General features: G+C 44.8%; 1 protein-coding gene across 1 annotated transcript in view; it reads right to left on the reverse strand.

Moving 5' to 3' along the window:
- LOC142761780 (homogentisate 1,2-dioxygenase-like) overlaps positions 1–24,403 on the reverse strand; it is a 51,416-nt gene that overhangs the window by 11,097 nt on the left and 15,916 nt on the right. The window contains exons 6-11 of the mRNA XM_075894557.1: positions 23,011–23,110; positions 14,512–14,633; positions 13,788–13,892; positions 11,824–11,923; positions 9,851–9,903; positions 9,135–9,263 (exon numbers count right to left, since the gene is read on the reverse strand). Of these exons, the coding sequence (XP_075750672.1) occupies positions 9,135–9,263; positions 9,851–9,903; positions 11,824–11,923; positions 13,788–13,892; positions 14,512–14,633; positions 23,011–23,110 (609 nt within the window). The remainder of the gene's footprint in view (positions 1–9,134; positions 9,264–9,850; positions 9,904–11,823; positions 11,924–13,787; positions 13,893–14,511; positions 14,634–23,010; positions 23,111–24,403) is intronic.

Consider the following 24,403-nt stretch of genomic DNA (forward strand, 5'->3'; position numbering starts at 1 on the left):
ATCTCTGCTTTCATACTGCCGCGAAAAGCGATTGGACCTAGTATGTGGCGGGGACATGAACATTAACATGTTGAATAATGATGTTTCGAAAGGGAGTTTTGACTTGTTATTACAGGCAACTGGGTTTTCAAATGTCATTGATTTACCAACCCGCATCACGCCAAATTCTTCCACGTTGCTAGATCTGTTTATTACGAACATAGACAGAGCAAGGGTAAAATCTGGAGTAATTAGCGCTGACATTAGTGACCACTTACCGGTTTATTTATGTTTTACAAAAGAGTTCAAAAAACATGTTAACAATACCCGCTCTTTTCAACATATCACTGAAAATGCCCTTCCTATATTTAGGCAAAATGTAGCGCAAGTAAACTGGGATTTTATTCTGGAAGAAAATGATCCTGAAATAGCGTACGACAAGTTAATAATTGTTCTTAAGCCAATTTACAACGCAAGTTTTCCATTCAAAGTTGTGAGGAACAACCACCGAACTCGGAAGCCATGGATCACACAAGAACTGCTTACTAAGATTAGGTTAAAAAACACTTTGTATCACAAGTTTATCAAAACTAAAGATGCGAATGACTTGCGTATCTTTAAGAATCTCCGTAATCGCCTGAACAAGGAACTTAAAAAAGCTATAGCAGATTATTACACAAATCAGTTTGTTGCATGCCAGGGTCGCACTGATTTCACGTGGAAAAAGCTAAACAATATTCTAGGGAAACAAAGTTGTGAAAAAAAACTTTCCACACTTGTACTAAACGAGGAAGCTATATCCGGCCAGGAACTGGCCAATTAATTTAATCGCCATTTTGTAAGCGTTTTTAGTGAAGCGAAAGTGTTCAAAGACCTCCTAAACATTACCTCGATTGAAAATACTCTATTTCTTAGCCCGGTTGATGAAGCTGAGGTGATGGGCACATTCAACACGCTAAACAACACGACATCTTGTGACATTGATGGATTCCAAGTTAAACCAATTAAGTTTATATTTGACATTATTTCGCCGTACATTACGCATATTCTCAACAAGTGTATCATTAAGGCAGTGTTTCCTCGTGGTATGCAGCTTGCGCGTGTATCAGTAATTTATAAAAAGGGTGACAGAAATCGATTGGGAAATTACAGGCCAATATCTATACTACCAATATTTTCAAAACTGTTTGAAAAAGTTATTCATAAGCGCTTCGTGAGCTTTGAATTTAAGCATTCCCTAATTAGCGACTCTCAATTTGGTTTCAGAAAACACTGTTCGACAGAGCTCGCGTTACTGGAACAAAAAGAACACATTCTAAAGGAACTTGACAAAAATGAAATAGTTATTGGGATCTATGTCGACTTTACGAAGGCTTTCGACCTAATAAACCATGAACTATTGCTGCGCAAGTTAGAGCGTTGCGGATTTCGTGGACATGCATCTGCACTCATAAAATCTTATCTTGAATTCCGTAGGCAGGCAGTTGTTGTAAACGGATTCTTATCCGATACACGGCCTGTTCAGTGTGGCGTCCCACAAGGCAGCATTTTGGGCCCGTTTCTTTTTAACATGTTTATAAATGATATTGTGCAGGCTACACCCTTCGCAAAAATTGTATGCTACGCTGACGACAAGCGCATATTTCTAGCTGGAGATAATATAGGCGAGTTGACAGAACAAGCAAATGACGCACTAGACAAACTTGATAACTGGACACGAAAGAACGCATTACAGATAAACAGCTCAAAAACTAAAGTCGTCATCTTTAGAGGAAAAAACAAAAAAGTCGCATTAACAAGAGATATATGTTTTCAGCGTATTCCCCTAGAAATAGTGCCATCGATTAAAACATTAGGAGTTATGATAAATCAAAAACTGTCCTGGGACGACCATGTAACCGATCTTGGTAGCAACCTGTCGCAGACAATAGGCATTGTTTACAGAAAACGTGAGATGCTGCCGCTGAACGTGATGATCCTAATCTATCAGTCTTTATTTTATTCTCATCTAAACTACTGTCACTTAGTCTGGGGCACCACGACACAAGAAAACCTAAACAAATTACACGTCCTACAAAAGAGCTTCTTACGCGTAATGGAAAACCTTCCTCGCTGGCACACAACAACCAAACTTTTTACCAAGCACAAAACTGTGCGAGTAACTAAATTATGTGAGTATCGTCTTTGTCATTCCTTCAAGCGTGAAATCAAGTATAGTACATTTCTACTTCATAAGATTGCTCTGCTAGAGCCGCGAAAACATATATGCAGAACAAGAAATACAGATATATGGCACGTTCAAACATACAGAACAATTTACGGCACGCAAACCCTGGAAAACCAGCTTCCGCGACTGCTCAATATAGCTTCGCAGCTAAAAACGCACCCCTTGAAACATTGACAAAAAAAGAGTTGTTATCATTTTTTCTTTCATAATTCCTGTTATCTGTTTGCTCGCGATTTCTGTGCCTTAAATGTGTACTTCCTTGTATTGTGTCTTTCATTTTTCTTTTTCTGTTATGTTATGCACATTTGGTTGTGTTTTTTTTTTATTCTTGAATTCTTGCCGTTCGCCAAGTTAGGGGTCAGCAGCTCAGTCAAGCTGTTTTTTTTTTTTTTGGAGTTTTCATTGGAACGATCCTTGGATTTTGCAGCTTTTACTGCGGGCCCCTGTCATCATGAACAAAATGATGATGAAATAAACGTATTATTATTATTATTATTAAGTTGTTTTTCTTTGTGTTTTATTATTCGGGATCAGAGTTTTCTAGCGTTCTCGTTTTTTGCTTAGAAACTTCTTTTTGTTAGATTCTGCTTTTTTTCCTTTGTCAAATAATGAAGGTCCAGTTATAGCGATTTTAATTAATCAGTTTCGTACCACCCACCATGTCATTATTTTTTGCCGTTTTCACGCTCATGTTTGCGTGTTCGTACGCGCCCCGCCGGGGTAATCTATGTTGGCTAAGGGCTGAGATACTCGGCTGCAGACCCGTAAGTTGTAGTATCGAATTCCGGCGGCGGCGGCTGCATTTTCGATGGAGGCAAAAATGCTGTAGGCCCGAGTGCTCAGATTTGGGTGCAAGTTAAAGAACTCCAAGAGGTCGAAATTTCTGGAGCCCTCCACCACAGCGTCTCTCATATTCAAATGGTAATTTTGGGACGTTAAAACCACATATCAATGAATCATGTTCATAAATATTCATTTGCCTCGTCTCACAAACCCTTATCGAAATTGAGAGAAAAGCAAGATTGCCGAGTCACTCGATAGTGTTTTGCCGTAGTTCTATACGCTCGCCCTCTTATATATGCCCTGCCTTTCAGATAGACAAATCAGTATAGTGAGCGCTCTGTCCTGCTTGCATATCTTCTTCGTCCTATCGTCTGCGCTGTTTCACCGCTGTTACACCCCTGTCACACGGGTGTTTGGACGGTCATCGAACCAATGGTCGATTGACTCAACCGTCAAGCACAGATGCCACATGGGCGGTTTCGAAGGTCATTGAGTCAATAGTCCAGCGAGGAAACGGAGCACCCCGACACTGCGTTGAAACTTCGGCAGCCAAGCGGAAACAGCGCAAGCGCGAAACGTGCCCTTTCCTTCGCAGTGTGCTTGTACACGCGATTTTAAAGAAATAATCTGACCGGTATGCTTTAAATCGGCATATCTGAGTGTTGGTAATTACTTATTAGAGTATTCTTACTACTTTGAATGTGCGACATGCACATCCTCTTGACAACAGCCACGTGCTTGCCGTCAGTGTGCTCTCTAACAGTGTATCGCTCGCCACAGTTTCACTGCTCAACTTAAAAATTCAGAACTGCCAATAAACACTTCATTGAAATATTTAAACAACATCAACAGACATATTTTAGTTTTGAATGAACCTGCGTTATTTAACATTAGGTGGCATTAATACGAAGGGAAGGATCCGCTGCGCCACGCAGTTATTGCAATAAATTCCTGAAGCACTCAACGTCCATCCAAAACTGCCGCTTATCGCGACAACCCCATCTAGCCGATAGAGTTGGGCAAAGAAGCAGGCAAACAACAACGGGGTGAACAACAAACTATATATTCTGTGTGAAGCCATTTCGTCTGACGCGAACAAGAACAGACGCAACCATGTCGCGCATGGTGCGTTGTCATCGTCGTATTGTGGCCGAATTCTTCTGGTTTGCACTAGCGAGCTACAGAGTTGTGACATTTCGGTGGCCATGCACTAGATGGCCTTTCAAAAGGTCCCGTGTGACAATGTTATGAAGTCAGTTACTGGGACAATCAGTGGTCACGCCTCGTCGATTTTGGCAACGCTCGTCCTGTTTTTCTAAGCTGTATCATGCTACATTGTCTTCGAGAGATAAAAGTACGAAAGTTCGCACAAAGGATAAAAAATACACAAGTTGACTAAATAAACTACGTCGTCGTGTCTGGTATTTGTCTTCTGGCTCCGCGAGTTGAACATTTTCGTCGATGCCGGGCTATAATTGACTCAACGCGCACTTGTTATCCGCGTAAGCATGGATGCATAACCTTGACATGTTCAGAGAAATAAAAAAAAATCATCAACCAAGCACTCCGTACATATTGGTAACCAGCAAAAGCTGAAACGTGCGGCTGTGGTGTTTGGCAGTGGGTTTAACCCCACAATGCACTGAAGCCTTTCACAATTCTTGGTTACACGTTCGTCCTTCTTAATGAGGTTATGCACACGTTTGACTTGAGTTTACCATAGTGTTGATTTCACGTGCCACACATTGCGCCTCGCGTGATCACGATCATGTATGAGTGTCATGAGCGGCTGAATGCGTTTCACAATCCGTTAATCACAATGGTTGTTCTCGAACTACAGGCGGTCACAGACTTCACAGCCGAAGCCAAGGAGCCACTGGAGAAACTCCTGCCGAAAGCGGGCGTTCACCCCGTGGTGAACACGCTTCCGAAATCGTCACGTTGACGCTGTCGTGCCCGGCACTTGTTAGGCGCGGCGTGGCTGTAAGCGTTTGACATCGCGAGTTAACTTGGCGGCGTGGCTTGCATGATCCGCCCACCACCGGCGCTTGCATTCCTGTTCGTGACTTAGCGCGGCTTGAAAGGCTGCCGGATCATCGGTACGCAGTTGCTGCCGGCACTCGGCCTCCCGGTCTTGTTTCTGTGCGCAGACTGCAGCATCGACCCGGCGAATGCGAGCCTTTTCACGTTTCCACTGTCGTCACTGATGTAGAGTTGTTTGTGGCTTTTCCATGTGGAAGATTTCAGTAGAAGCTGATGAACGCGTGCTTGGCGCCTCGGGTGAAACGGGATAAACAACGTCCCTCATAACGCAGCCAATGACACGCAGGCTAGTGTACGACGGTGAGAATGACGTAACTGATGACGCAGCCAATTGAGAGCGCTCGTGACACTGATTCCGAAAAGTTTTTCGTGTTTTCTAGCCATATACACCTTGCCCCGCTGCGGTGGTTTAATAGCTAAGGTACTCGGCTGCTGACCCGCCGGTCGCGGGACCTAATCCCGGCTTCGGCGGCTGCATTTCCGATGGAGGTAGAAATGTAGGCCTATGTGCTCAGATTTGGGTGCACGCTAAAGAACCAAAGGTGGTCGAAATTTCCGGAGCCCTTCACTACGGCGTCTCTCATAACCATATGGTGGTTTTGGGACGTTAAGCCTTACATATCAATCAATCGAATCATATACACCTTTTGCTGTAACACTGATAATATTCAGAAATTTACAAAAAAAAGCGTAAGAGTTAACGCCTTAAAGAACGTGCCTGAAGTCTCAAGAGCATCTACAATGTACTAGAATGTGATAGAGTCATTTTGAGTGGGCCGTGCAACCAGTTCCACGCCTGTTTTGGGGTGAGGTGCGGTGAGGGGAAAAAATGAAGAAGGTGAAGGACACTTGGTAAATTCCTAAGTGTGTTCCGCGTAAACATGTGGGCACTAAACTGACTAGTCATATCTCTCTTTTAAGTGTGAATACACTTTATAAGCGACCCCAAACCATCCACCGCCGTCGGCGGCGTCCGCAGTCTTCTCTCTATCTTTAAAAGAAAGAGGACTTGGCGGGCCGCAGCGCGACGCTCTACCGAATAAGCCACGGACGCGACGCTGATATCGGTGTCAGTAACGCGCCTTATATTTTCAACGCCGCTGCGCGCGTCCCCCTCCCCCTTCGCTCGCTCCTCCGCTCTCCTCACTCGCTGCATCTGCGCGCGCACCCCTCTCTCTCGCGCGCCCGCCTTCTCTCTCAGTCTCCCGTCGAGAGCGGGTCGTGCGATGGATGTCCCGGAGGCAACGCTACCATCAACAACGAATGCAGTACAACCGAATGCCAGCACTGCACCCGTCGTTGGAGGTGACGGTACCGCGGTAGTTTCGCCGACGTTGGAAGACAAGGCGGCGCTGCGAAGGGCTCATGAGACCGAACGTAAGCGGGCGAAGCGTGCAGCGGATGCCGAACTGCGTGCTCGCGAGGCCGAGTGCAAGCGGGCGAAGCGTGCAGCGGATGCTGAACTGCGCGCTCGCGAGGCCGAGGACAAGCGGGCGAAGCGTGCAGAGGATGCCGAACTTCGCGCTCGCGAGGCCGAGGACAAGCGGGCGAAGCGTGCAGCGGATGGTGAACTGCGCGCTCGCGAGGCCGAGATGAGGCGTCAGCATCGAGCCGCGAACGCGGCCCAAGAAGCGGAACGACAACGCAAGCGTCAGGCGGAGAAGGGCGATGAAGGCCGGCGTCAAGACGACGGATTTTAACTTTACTCCCCCTCATAGCATCACCCCGTGCATTCGCACTTAACCATGTTCACCCTCGGGGAAATGCTTGGGAGTTTTTTTGCTACTTTTATCAAGCTCTCTAACCGATCACCTGATTGACAAGATCGTGTAAGGGAGAGAGGCCACAGCTGTGGTGGCGGCAACTGTTGCTATACGCCGCTCTGGCATCACGTGGTTCTTGAGAGAGTGCTAGGGGGAAAGACTACAGCTGGCATTATAGCACGTACAGTGGGACGCAATGAGGAAACATCCAAACCTTTCGGTCGAAGTGGATAGAGTTGTGTGTTGCGCAGGCTGCGAAGCACGCGCATCTCACCAATCGTTCTTTTGGGATGCGGACGGTGTGTGGCAGAGACGCCGATGAGCGTCCTTTGCAGCACACTCGCAGGTACCATGGAGTCCCGTGTTCCTCAATGTGTGAGGTACGGTGTATACATGCATCCAGCCTCTTCCCCTCGATCACAACACCCTTTTGAGGCGAAAACAAACGTCTCATGCTCGCGTCCGTCTGTTCATGCCCTGGTTCCAGCCGTGGCCTCTCTCTCCCACACTATCTCAGCAATCTCGTGATAGCACAGCGGCGCATAGCGACAGCTGTGCCGCCACAGCTGTGGCCTCTATCCCTTACATTCATCAATCACGTAATTGCTGAGGCTAAAAAAAACTAAGAAAAAAACTAACAAAAGAAGAGAAAAAAAGCACATGGTATAATCAGTTGAATATTCGTAGGATTTCACGAATACACTTTGCAATTTGCAAAGTACCCTTCAATTTTTTTTTCTATCCACGTCCGGTGCCATATTTTGAACCCCTCTTTAACCCAACTCAAAATTATGCGAATCCACGCAGCATACCCATAGTTTCCATGGTAACTGAACGATTACAGCAATAGAGATGTCACAAAAATGCCGTGGCGCTGTCATCGCGCGTTTAGTTTCGCGTGGTAGGCAAAAGCCGTCGTGCCTATACGCAGTTGCTGCCGTGTTTTCCCTGATCCATGCACTGTTTGTTGCCCTTCAAAGTAGAAAAACGTTGTACCGACGAGTAGACACGATTATTTGAGCGGGAAGGCATGAAAAAATTGGGCTGGGTCTTTTTTTTTCTTTGCAGTTTTCTGTTTACAAAAACCGTCGCAAGAAGATTAGCCACGCGAGAATTTAGCTTTGATGACGGTTCATCAATTATGTTTTAGAATGGCTGGCCCAACAATAACGATTCGCTCTATCAAGCGTTTGTCGTTTTGATGTGCCACATCGCATTTTTTTTTTTGTTTGAATAAGCCTTGTGTGGAGGCATAACGAGCTTGTATAGCTTGCTGTGGACCGCATTGTCATATGCAAAGAAACACGAACAACTTTTCGCTATTGCCATTCTTGATATAACTGCAAAAGTCTTAGCGCAACGCGTCAAAACAATTTCGTTATACTCGTGTGAACTGACACCCGGTCACGAAGCATGAGTTTCTTTCTGCGTGGACGCGCTTAATTAGAGCAGCAGTGAACGAAACGATTGCTTTGACTATGATTTTCCTGTTCACGTGCTTTATATGCGGCTGCGATGACACTCCAGATACTCGACATATAGTGTATCGGGCACAGCTGTTCTGGCTGCGCTTCACGAGGTTTTCAAGTCCATGAGAATTCACAGAAAAAGAGTAATCGGGAAACTTGCAGCGTCTGTTTACTGTCTGTACGCATTTCGCTGCCCCGGCTTGAGCGTACGAATTGAGCAGCGAACCTGACAGGTACATAACCACATTGTCCCCAGCATGTAGGTAAAGCATGATCGCAAGCGTATTGAGGATGAGCGACGCCGAGATAAGCTTGGTCATTTGAGTGAACTACTTCGGCGCCTATGTTATACGCGAGGATTTACCATAACGATTCGTGGCTATGTATTCTTACACCACGCATTTGTATATCGTAACCTAGAGCTTCTCGCTGAACTCGGTCTGTCGTTCTTGCATTAGCTAACAAATTAAAACGTACGAACGTGACGTAGACTGCCAAAACGGCGATGACATTCCGCAAATGAGCCACATTTCCACCATCGAGTTACCTCATGCTTTGGATGAGGTTATCAAGGCTAGAACGTCAACGAGGCTTACATGTTCATTTCAGAGTCCCTATTACAGCCACTGCGACTTCCTCTGTTGTGGCCACCGCTTGTATGCACATGCGGAAGACGTCCCGACGTGCCGTGCTCGGAGGCAGCTTTCGCACCTGCTGCGCCAGTGTTCACGTGACCATAGAGGGTGGTAGCGCGCTTTTGGCTGGCACGGCTGGACGGAGCGTATACGCACCGCGACGTCGCTACAACAAACCTACATATATCGACGGCGCCTGCCGCTGTTTACAAACATGTAATAAATCTATACTCACCATGCATCCATCCCCGATGCGCTGAGGGGCCAGCTTGGCCTTGGATGCCTGCTCGAAGCAGTCCACGTCTGGCCCGTGAGGGGTCATCATGCTGTGCAGGCTAGCGCCGCCGCACTGGAAGCCCGTCTCCTGCGGACGCACACAGAAGGGCTCACCGAAAATCATCATGATTTTTTTATGTAGCCGGGAAGCATCTACCATGACATTATGTGTCATTCTTCGAAAAGTGTTGTACACGCTGCACACTTGAAAGTAATTATGTGCACTTTGCTGATGGTGTGTCTGTTTCAAATGAAGAAATATGCCCAATACTTTTGCAATGTGTTGGACGATTCAACGACCCACTCCTTACGCGATTCGCATTGTCTTACGCATGGCTGTTACGTTGATGTTCTAAAGCGCTATATTACGCATGCTATCAGGTATTCCTTACCTTACACGAAGTCTTAATATGGTCAGTTTGCAACGGAGTTTCAAGTGTTGGCGTAGCTCAGTCCGATAAAGAAAAAACAAATCCGCGTAGCTCAGTCATACAGAGTACTGGGCCCGGGTTCTATCTCCATTCCGTCCTCAGTATTTTATTATATAGTTTTTTTTATTTCATGCAATAGTAATTACGGACACAGGTGGCAGCGGACAACTACGGCGCCAAACAAAATCGGCTGTCCTTGTGATCTCGTAACAGTATTCGCTCCAAAAAAAGTGAATACGCGTACCTTGGCTTCATACTTCCCGGTGATAAGACCCATGAACTCACTCATGCAGTTCCCTGAAACAAAAAAGAAAACATAAACGCAAACTGAGCAATGGTGTCTTGAATGTTTCTCGTGAAGAAAAATATCGACGAGGAAATATTAGGTGAAAAAGCACTTGCGATATTTCATTCCGAATGGCGCGACAATATACTTGTAGTAATTAGCGTCAAACATAAAAGAATATTGAAGTATCTTGACATGAAAAAATAATAGAAGAAAAGTAGAGTATCAATAGTAGAAAAAAATAACTAAAATTCAACTAAGGAAAGAAACGGTGAAAAAATGTACTGTAGTAAAAAGGATAACAGAACTATGCCAGCTTACGGTACCCTATTAAGTCCCATTGGTCCGTGCAATAAAAAATTAGAGGCACTGTTTTTCAGGACATCAGGAACTGCGCCTCTCATACATTAGGAACCATTTTAGCCATATCTATCACACCACTCATACCTACAGGGTCATCAACGTCTTAACAAGATAGTGTGATTGTTTCATTTTTATTTCCAATTTTTTAGTTCACGCTTCGGAATGAGAGCTCACCTAAAACAATGGAGGTAATTGCGCGCTTTTAAGGGTATACCAACGCCAAATTTCGTGTGTGTCTTTTATTTTTCTTTCTTTTGGTTTTGTGTTGTGGCAGACGAAAAATCGAGTCCTTGGAACTTTAGTTTAAATATCCACAAGCTCACGAACATCCTAATTAACGTATTCGTAATCCCATGAGAAGTATAAAACGTGGCGGCAGTAAACACAGGACTGCGTTGACTGGCGGAACGTAAATGAGATCGAGGTGCGTGCAGTCAGAATGATGATGATTGTTGTGGTGGTTATTATGATGGTGATGATGATGATGATTATGATGATGATGGTGCAGGACATTGTGCATACTTTGTGCACCAGTTTTGGCTTGATATTTGCTTTGTTTCGCCAATAATTTGTTACTTTTTTTCCTTACTTCCTTCTTTCTTTCTCTCTCTTTCTTTTTTTCTTGTTTCTTACAAAGTTGTTAATAATACTCCAGACAGAAATTATCGTCTGTTCATAGTTGTCATTGATGCATGGGTGGACGCAACGAGCATTCCCTCTACAACGTGCGATCACCTTAGTGCCACCGAGCTCGAAAGGTGAAAAACAACTTTTTTTTCTTCTAATTCGGCCTAATTACTCAAATATATCAAAACAATCTTGCTTCAAAAAAAAAAATACCCATAATTTCCTACCCCCCACCTCCTTATGCCAGAATTACTTCATCTGTCTCGATATTTATTTTTGCTCATTAAATCTACTTTTGTGCTACTAACCCCTTAACCACCTTTTACATGTATATTTCTATTGCGGGTTTGTTTTCCTTCTTTTTGTTGTCCCCAAATTCCAGGACTTCATGTAAGCCACAGCTAGAACACACACCCAGGTGCATATCTCCACATTCAGTCCAAAGGGGCTCCGCCGTTTCCTCAGGTTCGCCACATTTAGCATGCACGTTTGTATTCTTTACTGAGCCTCGTTTTATGACGACGCATTCTAATGCAACCTGAGCTCCCTTTAAACAGTATACAGCGCTTCCGCTTCAATTATTACGAAATGCTTTCCTCTTTACTTCATCTTTGCTTTTTCGGTAGTTACTCAGAGCAGAGTTTTTTTTTTTTATTCATTGCTGCGATCGAAAAAATCCTCTCCGCCTTCCTGACTTTTGCTTAGTGCTCTTTGTTGTCATATCACCACTTGTGAGTCAACGCTCTTTCTGCACAAATACCGGAACAATTCCTCCACCCACCTACCATCCTTCATATTCCTCAGCCTCTCTTCCAAACTCATTCGCCTCACGTGACTAAACAGCTTCCAGCGCACTCTATGCCCAAGTAGGCGAAGCTGAACTGAGAAGGTGCAGACGAGATCGGGAGAAGAGGTACGCAACTGAACGTCCTAGTACTCACAGCATTGACAAAAGAGTTGACCCATGCTTCCATAAAACATGCCGGAAACTGCGTCTATTTCACCCTCTTTAAAAACAACTGCAATCGACGACTCTGTTCTCTACATAAGCAACACACACCGAAAACGCTACCTGAGTGACATTTTTTTTGTCGTCGTTAATTGTCTTCAAAGACAGGTTTGTACCTACAGGCGTAGCTCCAGCTCTTTCTTTACATATTAGTTTCCATCTTGAAGTTGTCAACATTGGTAAAAAAAAGTCACAAAATTTACACGTGATTGAACAAGCGTCAATGAACGATTGGGTGTAAATTTCGTGCTCTTTTGAGAATGGTTGGTCGTCCGAACTTTCTTTTCCAAGCTTGCGGTATGCTGCACTCAGTCTGTTTGGGCTCTGAACAGTTAAACTATCTCCCTGATTAGCTAGTACAAGCAGGTGTGCCCAGCTTTCGCACGCAGCAGTATGAAAACCACCCCGGAGTGAATCTAATAATTGGTTGATTGATATTTGGGGTTTAACGTTCCAAAACCACCATATGATTATGAGAGACGCCGTAGTGGAGGGCTCCGGAAATTTTGATCACCTGGGGTTCTTTAAGGTGCACCCAAATCTGAGCACACGGGCCTACAACATTTCCGCCTCCATCGTAAATGCAGCCATCACAGCCGGGATTCGAACCCGCGACCTGCGGGTCAGCAGCCGAGTACCTTAGCCACTAGACCATCGCGGCGGGGCCTAAATCTAATGAGGGTCACGCGTTCGGAATTGACACTCATTCCACTGACATGATTGGCCAGCGAAACTGTCAAATGCTATAACAGATGCTGTTGGATTATATTCTTGGCATCAAGCGCATCTGTCACGCCTATTCAAGGAGTTTAATCACAGCAAGATTCACATTCACTGACCTACCATTATCCAAGAAGATGTTTATGGTAGAATGTACTGCCATGACCAATGTTCGGTAGTAAAGGGATCTCCAACGTTGATATTAGGAGAGTACTTGTCATCTATGCTGCGATACAATGATTTCGCAAGGTGTTTGAAAGCTTCGCTGACGAGACATGCGAGCAAGGATTAACGCAAATCGTTCCTATCTTTTTCTTCGTCATATCCGTAATTTTAACACGTGATTGAAGAGTGATCTATTGAAAACGAGTTAGTACAATCCATGGCAGTTTGAGTTCAGACAATTTATCACTCTCGAGTACTTACACAGAATAATTTCGTTGTACTCGTAGGCAAATGGAGGAGTTAATTAAGCCACTACTGCGTTTCCTGCCCTCTACACTTTAAGAAAAAATTGAGTATTCGGGGAGCAGTTCTGCTACACAACAATAATGGCATCTGACTTGCTCGCGTTTACTTTCTTGAAAGCTCGGCGCTGGTCACTTCCCTGTCGGGAATGCTATGTCACACTGATAATGCGCACGCCGACCGCGAACAACTGGAACCGTGGTAATAGCACGAGGAAATATTAGGAATATATATATATATATATATATATATATATATATATATATATATGTATATATATATATATATATATATATATATATATATATATAAGTGTGTGTGTGTGTGTGTGTGTGTGTGTGTTATTATTTCTTCAATTATTTCGCTGGCGAAAGCAACCTGCCCTGTCGATTATTGAACTACTTTTGCACATACAAAATCTTGTGTACGTACTCTTTCCCATATTCAAAAGTTGATGAGTTCGCGCTTTTGTATCGCCTGAATACTGAAAATTATGTTTGTCTTCAGCATACTGTGTTCATTTTTATCCCGACATTCGCAATTTCTCAGTTTAAGCATTCAATCATGTTTCGCACTTCATCACCATCACTGCTGGCGAGCAAAATGTTGTCCGCAGATGTACCTGGCGCGGAAGTATAATGACGAACGCAATAGCCAAAGGTCAGAGGTAAAGAACGTTTCAGTTCAAATTTCATCATCTTGACTCACGCAGTGGTCGTAGGAGACGGTGTTAACGGTGTTCAACTTGGACAGGTCATACTTGTAGGGAACATAGTTGCCATGCCACGTGACCACGTCGAATGGAGAGTGGTTCTGCATCCCAATTGAAAAGAAAGAGATAAATAAAAAGCTGCATTATCGCAGAACATTTTTGTCATTTCTCAAAAAACTGATCATGCTGTGCCAGTTTACATTCAACTGTTTCTGGGATTCACTATCTAAAAAATCTATAAGCTTTACTGACATTCTGTCCCGTTGCTCTCAACCATCTATCTCTCGACTTTCAAGGTCCGCTGGCTTTCAAGATCTGCTTTTCAATCACTTGTTACAGTGCTTGAGGCAGCGACACATCCTAAACTCGTATCAAAGCTAAAGCCATGGAGAGAAAACAACGAGAACAGCGTCGTTGCTGACCTGTTATCTCAGCCTCACTAGTCAATCATTTTTTTGCCTTCTACCAACTATCCAATACTCACCGTTTATAACGCAAGTAGCCAAGTTGGTAGGTTATTATATTTGGTTGAGCAAACAACGTGAGGATGTGCCACAAATACAAGGCCTTACCGTACTCTACACTTCGTCACTCGTCTATGCCACGATGCACATTCAACCGACCTGACAGTTCGCCAAGTTTCTCGTGTAGCTGAAGGCACGTCGAATCGTAACCCGCTGTCATTACGTGAACTTTAGTAGTCATGCTGTCAACACTGACCTGAGAAGCCTGGAACAGGCAACCTTGGTACTTGCTGACGACCGCAAAGCCGTTCACGTCCCGGTCCTCATACCAAGCTGTTGGGGTCTTGAAATCGCGAGGGTTTGCCAGCCCGTTGGCTCCTGCACAGCGCAGGGTAAATTACACCTTTTATTTCATTTTGTTTCGTGACAATTGTAGAAGACGGCCAGTTCAGTCATACACACACCCCTGCTTCTCTATGCTGCGGTCGTATAGACATTCGTCATGAGATCTCTACATAACTATGCGGCATGTACCTGACGTGCCGTTTTAACACATTCAGCGAAGGATTTGAGACATGATAGCTACATGTATAACAGTGGCATAATAAATTAAGAAGATGAAATAATACTGTGACTTGACAACAAGTTATATAATATACTCTGGTAATAATCCCCCCGGGTCTCTTTTATACCGGTCGATCTCTGACAAACACTTCGTGTATGCTAACGTGAATGCAACAGGATAGAAAGTTGGGCGAGCTGGCACAAAAACACGCAGACCAGGAGCAACAAACACACAGGATGAGCGCTGGTTGGACAACTCATTGTTTAGATGAATTCGCAACACGTTATGTAGTTGTAGCGAGGGCACTGAACTCGGCATGGCCTTCATTACCAGAGGGCGCAAAATTCATTCCAAGAAGCTCAGAAAACGCATGGCAGAAACATTTAAGGCGGGTAAGTTTTTCTGTATTCAACCTGATTTATATCTCTTTGAAGAAAGCTGTGCGCCCGGAAACGAGCAAGCCTTCACTTTGCGAGACCGTTAGAATATTATTAGGAAAAAGGACTGCCCTACCAGCGCCATCCCATCGTGCAAAAGCCTGCAAGGTCCCTCGAGCCACACACGGCTACAAATATTTTACCCAAATGCCAATGTCCCTATTTTCTATATAGCAGCATTGAGATTGTTATTCATGCAAAAAGTGTAGCAGCGTCTCCGTGAGATTCGAGTTTGGAAGCACCAAGTTTTCACTCGTAACGCCAAGCGCCCAAATTTTCGCGGGGTGAAAAAGCGGTAATAACAGGGTCACACTTGATAGCCAACTGGTGTCTGAGCATCACAGTTCCTAAAAGGAGCTGCCTCGATGATGATGGCTATAGGCTCTGGCTTTTCGCAATTATGCGATCACGTATCATTCGATTCGAATTTGGGCCCAAATACTCGGATGCCCGCGGCATCGCCGCATGCATATGCATTTTCGTGGGAAAACGTCAATTCTGCTGCCTTTCCGGAAGTCGCGAAAAACAATAGGATCTCTCCGTCATGCATGGAGAGTCATAGGTCAGCGAACTCATTCATAAGTCGACTTACTCGGACTCACTCAGACTCAGACAAAGCCGCAAGAGCGGCAACCACCAATCGTAACGTTTTCTGACTATGCTCAAAAAGTGTTATCCCTACTTTTTACGAGAACAAGGCAGAGAAGAGCATGTCGGGACACCCGCTTTTTCTTTATGCGGCGCCCATTTTGTCATGCTCTGCTCCGTCTATAGACGTCGGCTTTTAATGCCTTATACTCGTGTCATCCGTTCGTCGGTGCACTGGAATGGTGAAAGTTGTGGCCTCTCCCCCTTACACTCTCCGCAATCATGCGATTGTTAAAAGCGTGTAAGAAAAAATAAAAAACAAAAAACAGTCAAATAGCCACACACTTTCGCTGAACACATAGGAATGTACAATACAAAGTGTCCTTCAGTTTTTCTAAGGAAAAACAAAGTACCCACGCAACCCCCCCCCCCCAACTCTCACCCTGCCTCATTAGGCAGGGCAAGAGGCGAGCGGTGATACTTTGCTTTCCTGGACAGGGTAAGAGGTGGGGGGAGGGGTTGCTTGAGTACGAAAAAAAAAACAAGCAGGAAAAGAAACAAGCAAAAAAAACTGGAAAATAACGAGCAAAAAAAGAAAACAAGAGGGGCAGTTGCTCGAGTACGAAAGAAAACAAGCCTGAAAATTGATTGAATAACATGACTGACGCCTTTTATAAAGAACTGGTATAACAACAAAATGAAACGTGTCCTCGCAGAAGCAGCTGAGCGTTCATTGTGCATAGTTTCGCCACGAGGGTGAACGAATGAGTGCTAAAAAAAATTGCAATTTAATGCGAAGAGCGGCAAGCCGCTCAAAACTTACAGTGCACATCTCATGCAGAAATCAGCCACGAAATGAGCATAAGCAGCACGAGCGCGGACAAGCAAATATCTCAGCTGAACAGTTAAAGCACGCTGTTAAAACATAAAGACGCACGAAACGAACACACAAGTATAGGACGAGCGCGATCAAACGTCAGAATTCTTACTTCATTGTTGTATGTGAGCAGCGTGCTCCTTGTCTGAACGTGACCGCAGCAGCGAGCGAAGTGACCTTCGGGCTGTCCTGAATCAGGAGTCTGATCTGATACGCGCGAGCAGGAGAGACCGTTCCCGTGGGGGCACGCGCTCAGAAAGACGCGAGAGTTACCAACGTTAGAGTGCATCGATGCACGCATCGAGGTACCCTAACCAACGTGAGCCCGTTGCGCCATCTCGCTACTGATGACGAAAACGCCGTGAAGTTGAGGAGCTCTGAGGACTATCAACAGTATATGGTGTATATAAATGGTTTGCCGTTAGTATATATGCTTGCGAATGTACGCAAATTCGCGGCTTCAGTGGAGCAGCGAGAGTTCCTCATTGAAGCCATGAAGCGTACGTTGTCAAGCATGCTAACGGAACTTTGTTACTCATCGAGTGTGTCCTAACACCATAGCGCTTATCGTCGCTGTGTGAATATACTTATGTGCTACACCATTCGCGCCATTTTATGTTCATTCCAACACACAGCGCGCCCCACGCTGGTAAGTGAGAAGTCACTGCTCCAACGCCCTGCTACGGAACTTCTCCATCTGGCTTTTTTTTTTCTTTGCAATCTCTTATTTTACTACGTCATACGTCATATCTGTGACAGAAATACGTCAGCGGAACCATCGTGGACCCCGGCATAAAACACTTTCAAGTCAAATGAAAACGACGTGGTGACGTCATTCTCGCGACGGGCGGCCCTCGGTTCCCAACTTTACGAAGGTAGCCGCGTGAGAAGTAAGCAGTTATTGAAATGCAACAAAATTCTCACAATCAGCCGCCATTAGGCAATTATTATGCATGATCATCAAGGAAAAGAAACCAGAGCTTCAAACAATGAGCGTGTAAAGGCTGGTGCATATACCGGCGACTAGCAGCGGTCGCGCGACTGCGACCAAAAAGTGGCAGCTGGTGTTCACACCGGCAGAAGCTGCATTCGAGCGACCGGAAGTCGCAAAGCTGTAGAGTCACGTCCGGATCTTGTTATCAGCGAGAACTCTAGAAATTGTACTCACAGGAGACTTTCATTCACATCATTTGTCTTGGAGTATGAGGACAGATTCTTGTGGTAGGCGACTGTGGGAACGGACTATTGATCACAACCTATCGTGTCTGAATGAAGGTCATGTAACATTTGTCCGAGGTCAGACTTGCTCAGTATTGGATTAACGTTTTGCTTCAATGCAATTAAGGTTTTGTCATGGGCTGTTCTGGATTCGGCAACTAACAGCGGCCATCTTCCTGTAGTTTTTGACATTACTTGTTCAAAAATAACTTTAGATCAGCCGAAACGCACATACATCAACCACAGCAAATTTCAAGCCTGCCTCCGTTCTGCCATTTCCAAGCTTGGAAATGCCAGTACTAAGGAAATTGCATGTACGATTGGTTCAATGCTGGAGGGATCTAGAAAAAATTCCGAATTTTCTATTTCATCGAATAAACGATCCTCCCCTCGTTGGTGGAACGATGAGTGTACGCGCGATTATACAAGACGAAAAGCCGCTTGGAAAAAACTTCTTCATAACCAGAGCCCTACAAACTGGAAGGACTATCAATTCCTTGCTGGCGTATTTAAGCGTACAGTGAACCGCGCGAAAGAAGAATACAACAGCGGACATTTTGATTATCTTTCTAAGTAAAAAATAAGCGCACTTTGTTCGCTTATCTTCGGACAAGAAAAGTACTGCCAGCACCTTTAAGTTGCAGTCATGTGTCTTGACGCCGCAAGAAATGAACACCTCTCTAGAAGACATAGTGCAAGGTTTAGAACGCCGCTTTACAGCTAATCTTTCAGCTATTCGGTCCATTCTGGTAAACTTGAATGAATTTCCAGAAGTTTCCCTAGCTGAATTCAGTCAGACAGTATTATGCTTACCGAGGACAGCTCCCGGACAAGATGGAATTACGAACTCTATGTTAAAATGTCTACTCCAGAAATCGCCTAATCTTTTGCTAGAACTAGTGAATTATTTGTTAGGAAACGCATGAATACCTCCAGAATGGAAACTTGCCAAAATGGTATTGTTGCTAAAAAATGAAAATGAAGCATATATGTTGGATAACATAAGGCCGACCGCACTGACATCAAACTTAGTCAAATTGGTTGAGAGAATCATCAATATACGAATTAATGAACCATGAGGTAAATTCTAAGCCCCTGTCAAATTGGGTTTAGGGCTGGTTGTTCAATTTGAGATGCGCACGTTGATTTAGAAAGTCGGCTTCAATTAGCTCGGCTACATAAAAAATATGCAGCTTTAGTTACCTTAGGCATCGCTAAAGCATATGACACCGTGGAGCCCTGTATTTTGATAGATCGATTAGAATACCTTGATTTTCCATCATACATAGTATCATGGGTTCACAATTTTCTTACAGACAGAAAATTTTATTGTTTTAAAGATGGGTTTTCATCATCTACTCATACCAAACGAGAGGAGTACCGCAAGGCTCAGTGCTTTCCCCGGTGCTATTCAATTTACTAATGAGCACCATTCCACGTAAACAGGATATAACAACTTATGTTTATGCAGACGATATCGCATTTTTTGCAATGACAGATTACATTCAGAACGGCTGCAGACTTACCTCAATATATTGGAGAGCTGGCTCTATGACAACTGCTTTCTACTTAATCCGAGTAAATGTGCCCTCCTTGTTTTCCCGCTGCAATACCCTGTGAACATCTCTCTGTCTTACCATCATGAGGATATACCACAGGTGGAGTCTGTTAAGTACCTTGAAGTAATTTATCACACATCGCTTAACTGGCGACCTTATATCGAATATATTGCCGGAAAAGGTGTGCGGGCCATTGGCATATTACGTAGGCTAAGCAACTACCGCATAGGTATGAGAAGAGACACATTGGTAATGAAATATCGCATGTACGTTCGTCTCATTTTGGAATTTTGTTGTGTACTTTTCCCTGGAGTTCCAGCTTACAAGTTGCGGCCTCTAATTCTTCTGGAAAGAGAAGCTTTGCGCTTATGCCTCGGCCTTCCCAAAACAGTTGCTAACAATGTGTTGTATCTCGAATCGAGGGTCCCTCCGCTTTCTTGTAGAATTCGCCTTCTGACTGTTCAGACATTCTTAAGAATTTATGAATCACCATTACGACATTCAGAAACAGCCTTTTTTCACCCCGGAATGATTTTTTGCTGCTAGATGGCCGCGATTTCACACGCCACAAATTATATTTGTGCAAAATTTACTGGAGCCTCTAAACGTACGTATATGCGACATCATTCCGTGTCGTGATAATTCAGCCCCAGTGGAAATTCAATTTGATGAGATTTTTCCCAATATTGTAAAATTACTTCCCCATAATATTTTGGATGGTTTACTACAAGATCACCTGCGCAGTATTACAACGAACGTTATTATTGCTACAGACGCCTCGCAATATGACGAAAAGTCAGGGGTTGGGAATTTCAGCCCGATTTTAAATTGGATTTATTCCTTTCGGCTACCCGATTTCATACCCATTCTTGTGGCTGAATTTCTAGCAGTAGTGCTTGCCTTACGCAAGTTAGATACAGCAATTACATCAGCTGTCATAATAACAGATTCGCTATCTCTCTGTGCAGCACTTTCTGTTGGTGCTGATAATCAAGTAACAAAGGCGTTCCGTGCACTAGTACTTGCACATTTGAGAAAAGTACGATTAGTTTGGGGCCTGGACATAAAGGGTTATTTCTAAATTAAATAGCCGATTCCTTAGCTAAGTCGTCAATCAGCGAACCGATTCTACCGCACTGTCCATCATCCGCTTATGTGACTGCTGCTCGATTCCGCAGACGTACGCTTATGGTGGTAGTCTTTAAAGGTTCAGCACTAACAAACTCTACGGAATATCGCCATTTGTTATATACCTGGCGAAGAGACTTTTGCCGCACTCGTAAACAAGAAGTAGCTATCACTAGGCTGCGTTGCCGGGTACCAAATCTAAATTTCTATAAACACAGGTCTGCTCAGGCACCTTCACCACAGTGCGCGTTCTGTGATGACCTGGAAAAAATAGATCATTTCTTTTTGACCTGCAGGCGGTTTAACTCATTACGAAAAACCCTTTTAGAAATACCTTTACATGGTATTGGTATGGACTTATCTGTGCCTGTCATTTTGTCTTTTGGAGCTTCCATTTCTGGTTTCTCTAATGCGACAGTATGCGCGGCCATCCGGGACTATATTGATGAAACTAATAGGTTGACTAATTAACCAGTTCCAATATCCTAACAAGTCCACATAATTATATACGTATAAAATCAAATTATTGCTCTATTCTAAGATTAAATTTGTTTATGTAAATATTTGTGTGCATTACATTAAGCACTACACTTTCCTAGGCTATCGGCAATATTTCTGTTATACCTCCATTATTCCAAATTTGAACAGTAATTTTTAAAACCACTAGTTTCTTGGCCAATCCCCCATAGTGGGTATGCGCCACTACCAATAGGTGAACAACAACAACTCTAGAGACTGGCGCCGATCAGCTGATCGCCGCCAACTGCGTGAGCGGAGCAAACCGAGCACGCCACATTTATTGTTTTCGTTTGTGCTCGCACAGCGTTCGCAACAGCGTCAAGAAGTTCGATTCAAGCGAATAACAGAGATTGCAATGGTGCTGGTGCGCTGTGCCATGGTGTCAGCGCTGGCAGCACAGATGTCCCCAAAGAAAAAAAAAGCCGGTGGTGGGTGCGACCATTTCTTCAATCGCGAGAGTTGGCCGGGCTGCGCTGAGACTCCCGAGCTGCGCTGAGACGACGAGGAGTATTTCCGAGTTGTACGTATCCAGAAACGCTCTTGCATTTATATTGACTTGTCACAGCCTCCAATGCAGCCCGAACGCGTCTCGAACGCCATGTCTTAAGTCGTTGCCAAGGCATGAAGAACAGACGTGTTCCAAACGCACTGCATTGAAGGCGGTGACAAGTCAAGTTCAAGACGAAAAAACGATTCTGAATACGGGCGAAACAATACATTTTCTCTTTAATTTCATGGTGTTTAGCTTCTCGCGCATGCCGCCACGTAAATTCGACACTTTGCTCGAGCTGCTGCGCCCCGCCATCTCCAAGCCAAGTATTCCGTGGTGTTCATGGTGCCACAAACCCAGAGGTACGCACTCGTTTGTATCTGGCAGCAGGAGGCCAGCGAAATAAAAAAAAAAATGGAGCATGGCTGATTGGCTCCAGCAGCTTTGCGACTGCAGTCGCGCGACTGAAAGATCGGTCAGGAAGGGACTAGCCAAACCAGTCGCTTTGCGACTGTTTGCGACCAGTCGCAAATGGTCGCGCGACCGCTGCTAGTCGCCTGTGTGCACCAGCCTTAAATCCGACTAACAGAAAGGGGGTAACATGGCACTTTCTTAGATAACCTCAGTGGGAGCGTACTAGCTCCCCTCTCCTGCCACTCTGCTGGCTCCCCTGTGCGCTCTGCTATGGCAGCGCCCTTGTAAAGGGGCCCTCCAACACTTTTCTATGTAGCCTTGAAATGGATTCACTAAATGAGCTTATTGCCTCACGAATTAACCACTGCAAAAGTTCACACAGCCCTTCCAGTACAAGCGGAGTTACAAATATTTGTCGCACGCTGCTATTGCTTTCTCTTTTTTTCTCGTCCCGACCAAAGCGCTAGACGCTAAGCAGGGAGGAATGGCACAGAGGAGAAAATCCGTCATGCGCGCCTCGTGATTTTGAGCATGCTTTCTTTTTGTTTTTCCTTTGAATGCACAGCCTTTCAGGGTGATCGCGCGCACACGTGGACAAATTGCGGCCTCTCGTGGCGGCCCCAGTAACAACCGAGTGCGCCATGCTCAAATCAACCAATGGCTGATACTTCACTGGCGACGCCGTAATTTTTGAGCATGTAGCGCCTTTGTAGAGAAAAGGAAAATGTTTTTGTTAGTTTTGAGAATCTATTGCAAATTCCGGACCTCGTGCGGCGCTACAGTATCTAGCTCGCGCGGTCTCGGGAGCCTCGACTACATACGGCAGCGTTTTCTGCCTATGCTCAGAAAGTGTTGCAAGGCCCCTTTAAGTTCCTTCAGGCTTGTCAGCACTATAGTGTGAAGTTGCCATAATTTTTTCCATACCGTGACACGGAAGAAACCATACAGGAATGCGCTCACCGATAGGACCAAGGTTTGGCAGCACGAAGTGGTTGTCGAAGACCTCAAGGACGTAACCACGGCTTGGGCCGGACACGTACACTTGGAAACGCATTCCTTGCTGCAAGAGGCAGAACAACCAGTGCCATCGCTGTCAGGACGCGCCATCAACGTCTATCGATTTCGTTTCTGTTACGAATATCATACATCACTCGAGCCGCCTCGTTGTTTTGCCTAATATGATGACCCCCGATAGTGCGCTGCAGCATCTCTACAAAATTTGGGTCAAAATTTGTAAGGTCATGAAGTAACGTGCGTCTTTCAAGTGTGCCGACTACGAAAGAGAACGTCATGGTGGCTGTTCACTTGTAAAGTACACAAAGGGTTTCTTGTAGCGAGAGCTACAGTGGCCCTGTTCTCTCCGTTTCGCTGGGGCCGGTGGCCGCTCAGTGAGCTGAGCCATTGCATAGCAACTACCGCAGCTCGTAGCACACGTCGCCACGCCATCTGGCGTGACGACAGAGGAGGAGCCGCCATTGCATCGCATAATTATAAAAATGGCGGCTCGGTGGCATTCGTCGGCACATATGGAAACTGAGTCGTGGAGGCTGAAAGAAGCCAAGATTTGTCGTTGAACCTCGGTGTTGCCAGATGTTATCGAGCAAACAAGCTAATACTCATCACAGGAGAAGCTCAAAAGAAGCGGAAACATATTCAACTTTCTCATTCTTTAACTTATAAGTAATTAGAATAAAAATGTGTCACTCAAATTCGAAGGGGAGTTTAAAAATCATCTAAGCGTATTGTACAGCGAAATGATGCACAAAAATGAACGAAAGTAAATAGGTGCCTCTTAATAGTGTCTTCTCGGTAGTTTTCATTTGGTTCATTTGACAGTGCATGATACAGGTTACTTGCTCATTCCCCCAACGTATCTTTGTCTTCAACACTTAACTGCCTCAAGGCCACCGACAAATAGGCTATTGGGGAACGACTAATGCGCACAAGTGAGCATGCCATGATCACGAAAATTACTATATCTGCCGGGAAAATCCTAATTTGCACACCAAAGTGCGGCAAGCGACCGGAAAATTACACAAGAGGATCGGCGAAAGAAAGAAGCAGTCCAAATCCACTTATTGTAAGTGGAACTGACAACTCTGCTAGAACTAAAAGCGAGAGGAGGCAGCGAGTCTAGGAAGCGGAAGTAGAACGAGCTACACGCCTTGAGAAACGTGTAGTCGTGCTAAGTAATATAATTACCAGTACTTTTCCGTATGCATAACTGAGTTAAGCCAATGCCGAATTGAATTCCTGTGTCCCGGGTGCCAAGCGAGACTCCTCCTTCTCTGTCATGCTCTCGCGCTCGAACACTTACTTCTAGTTTTCGAAATATTCACAATCTTCTAACTAA

Source organism: Rhipicephalus microplus, chromosome 5 (assembly GCF_043290135.1).
Source record: "Rhipicephalus microplus isolate Deutch F79 chromosome 5, USDA_Rmic, whole genome shotgun sequence".
Classification (NCBI taxonomy): domain Eukaryota; kingdom Metazoa; phylum Arthropoda; class Arachnida; order Ixodida; family Ixodidae; genus Rhipicephalus; species Rhipicephalus microplus.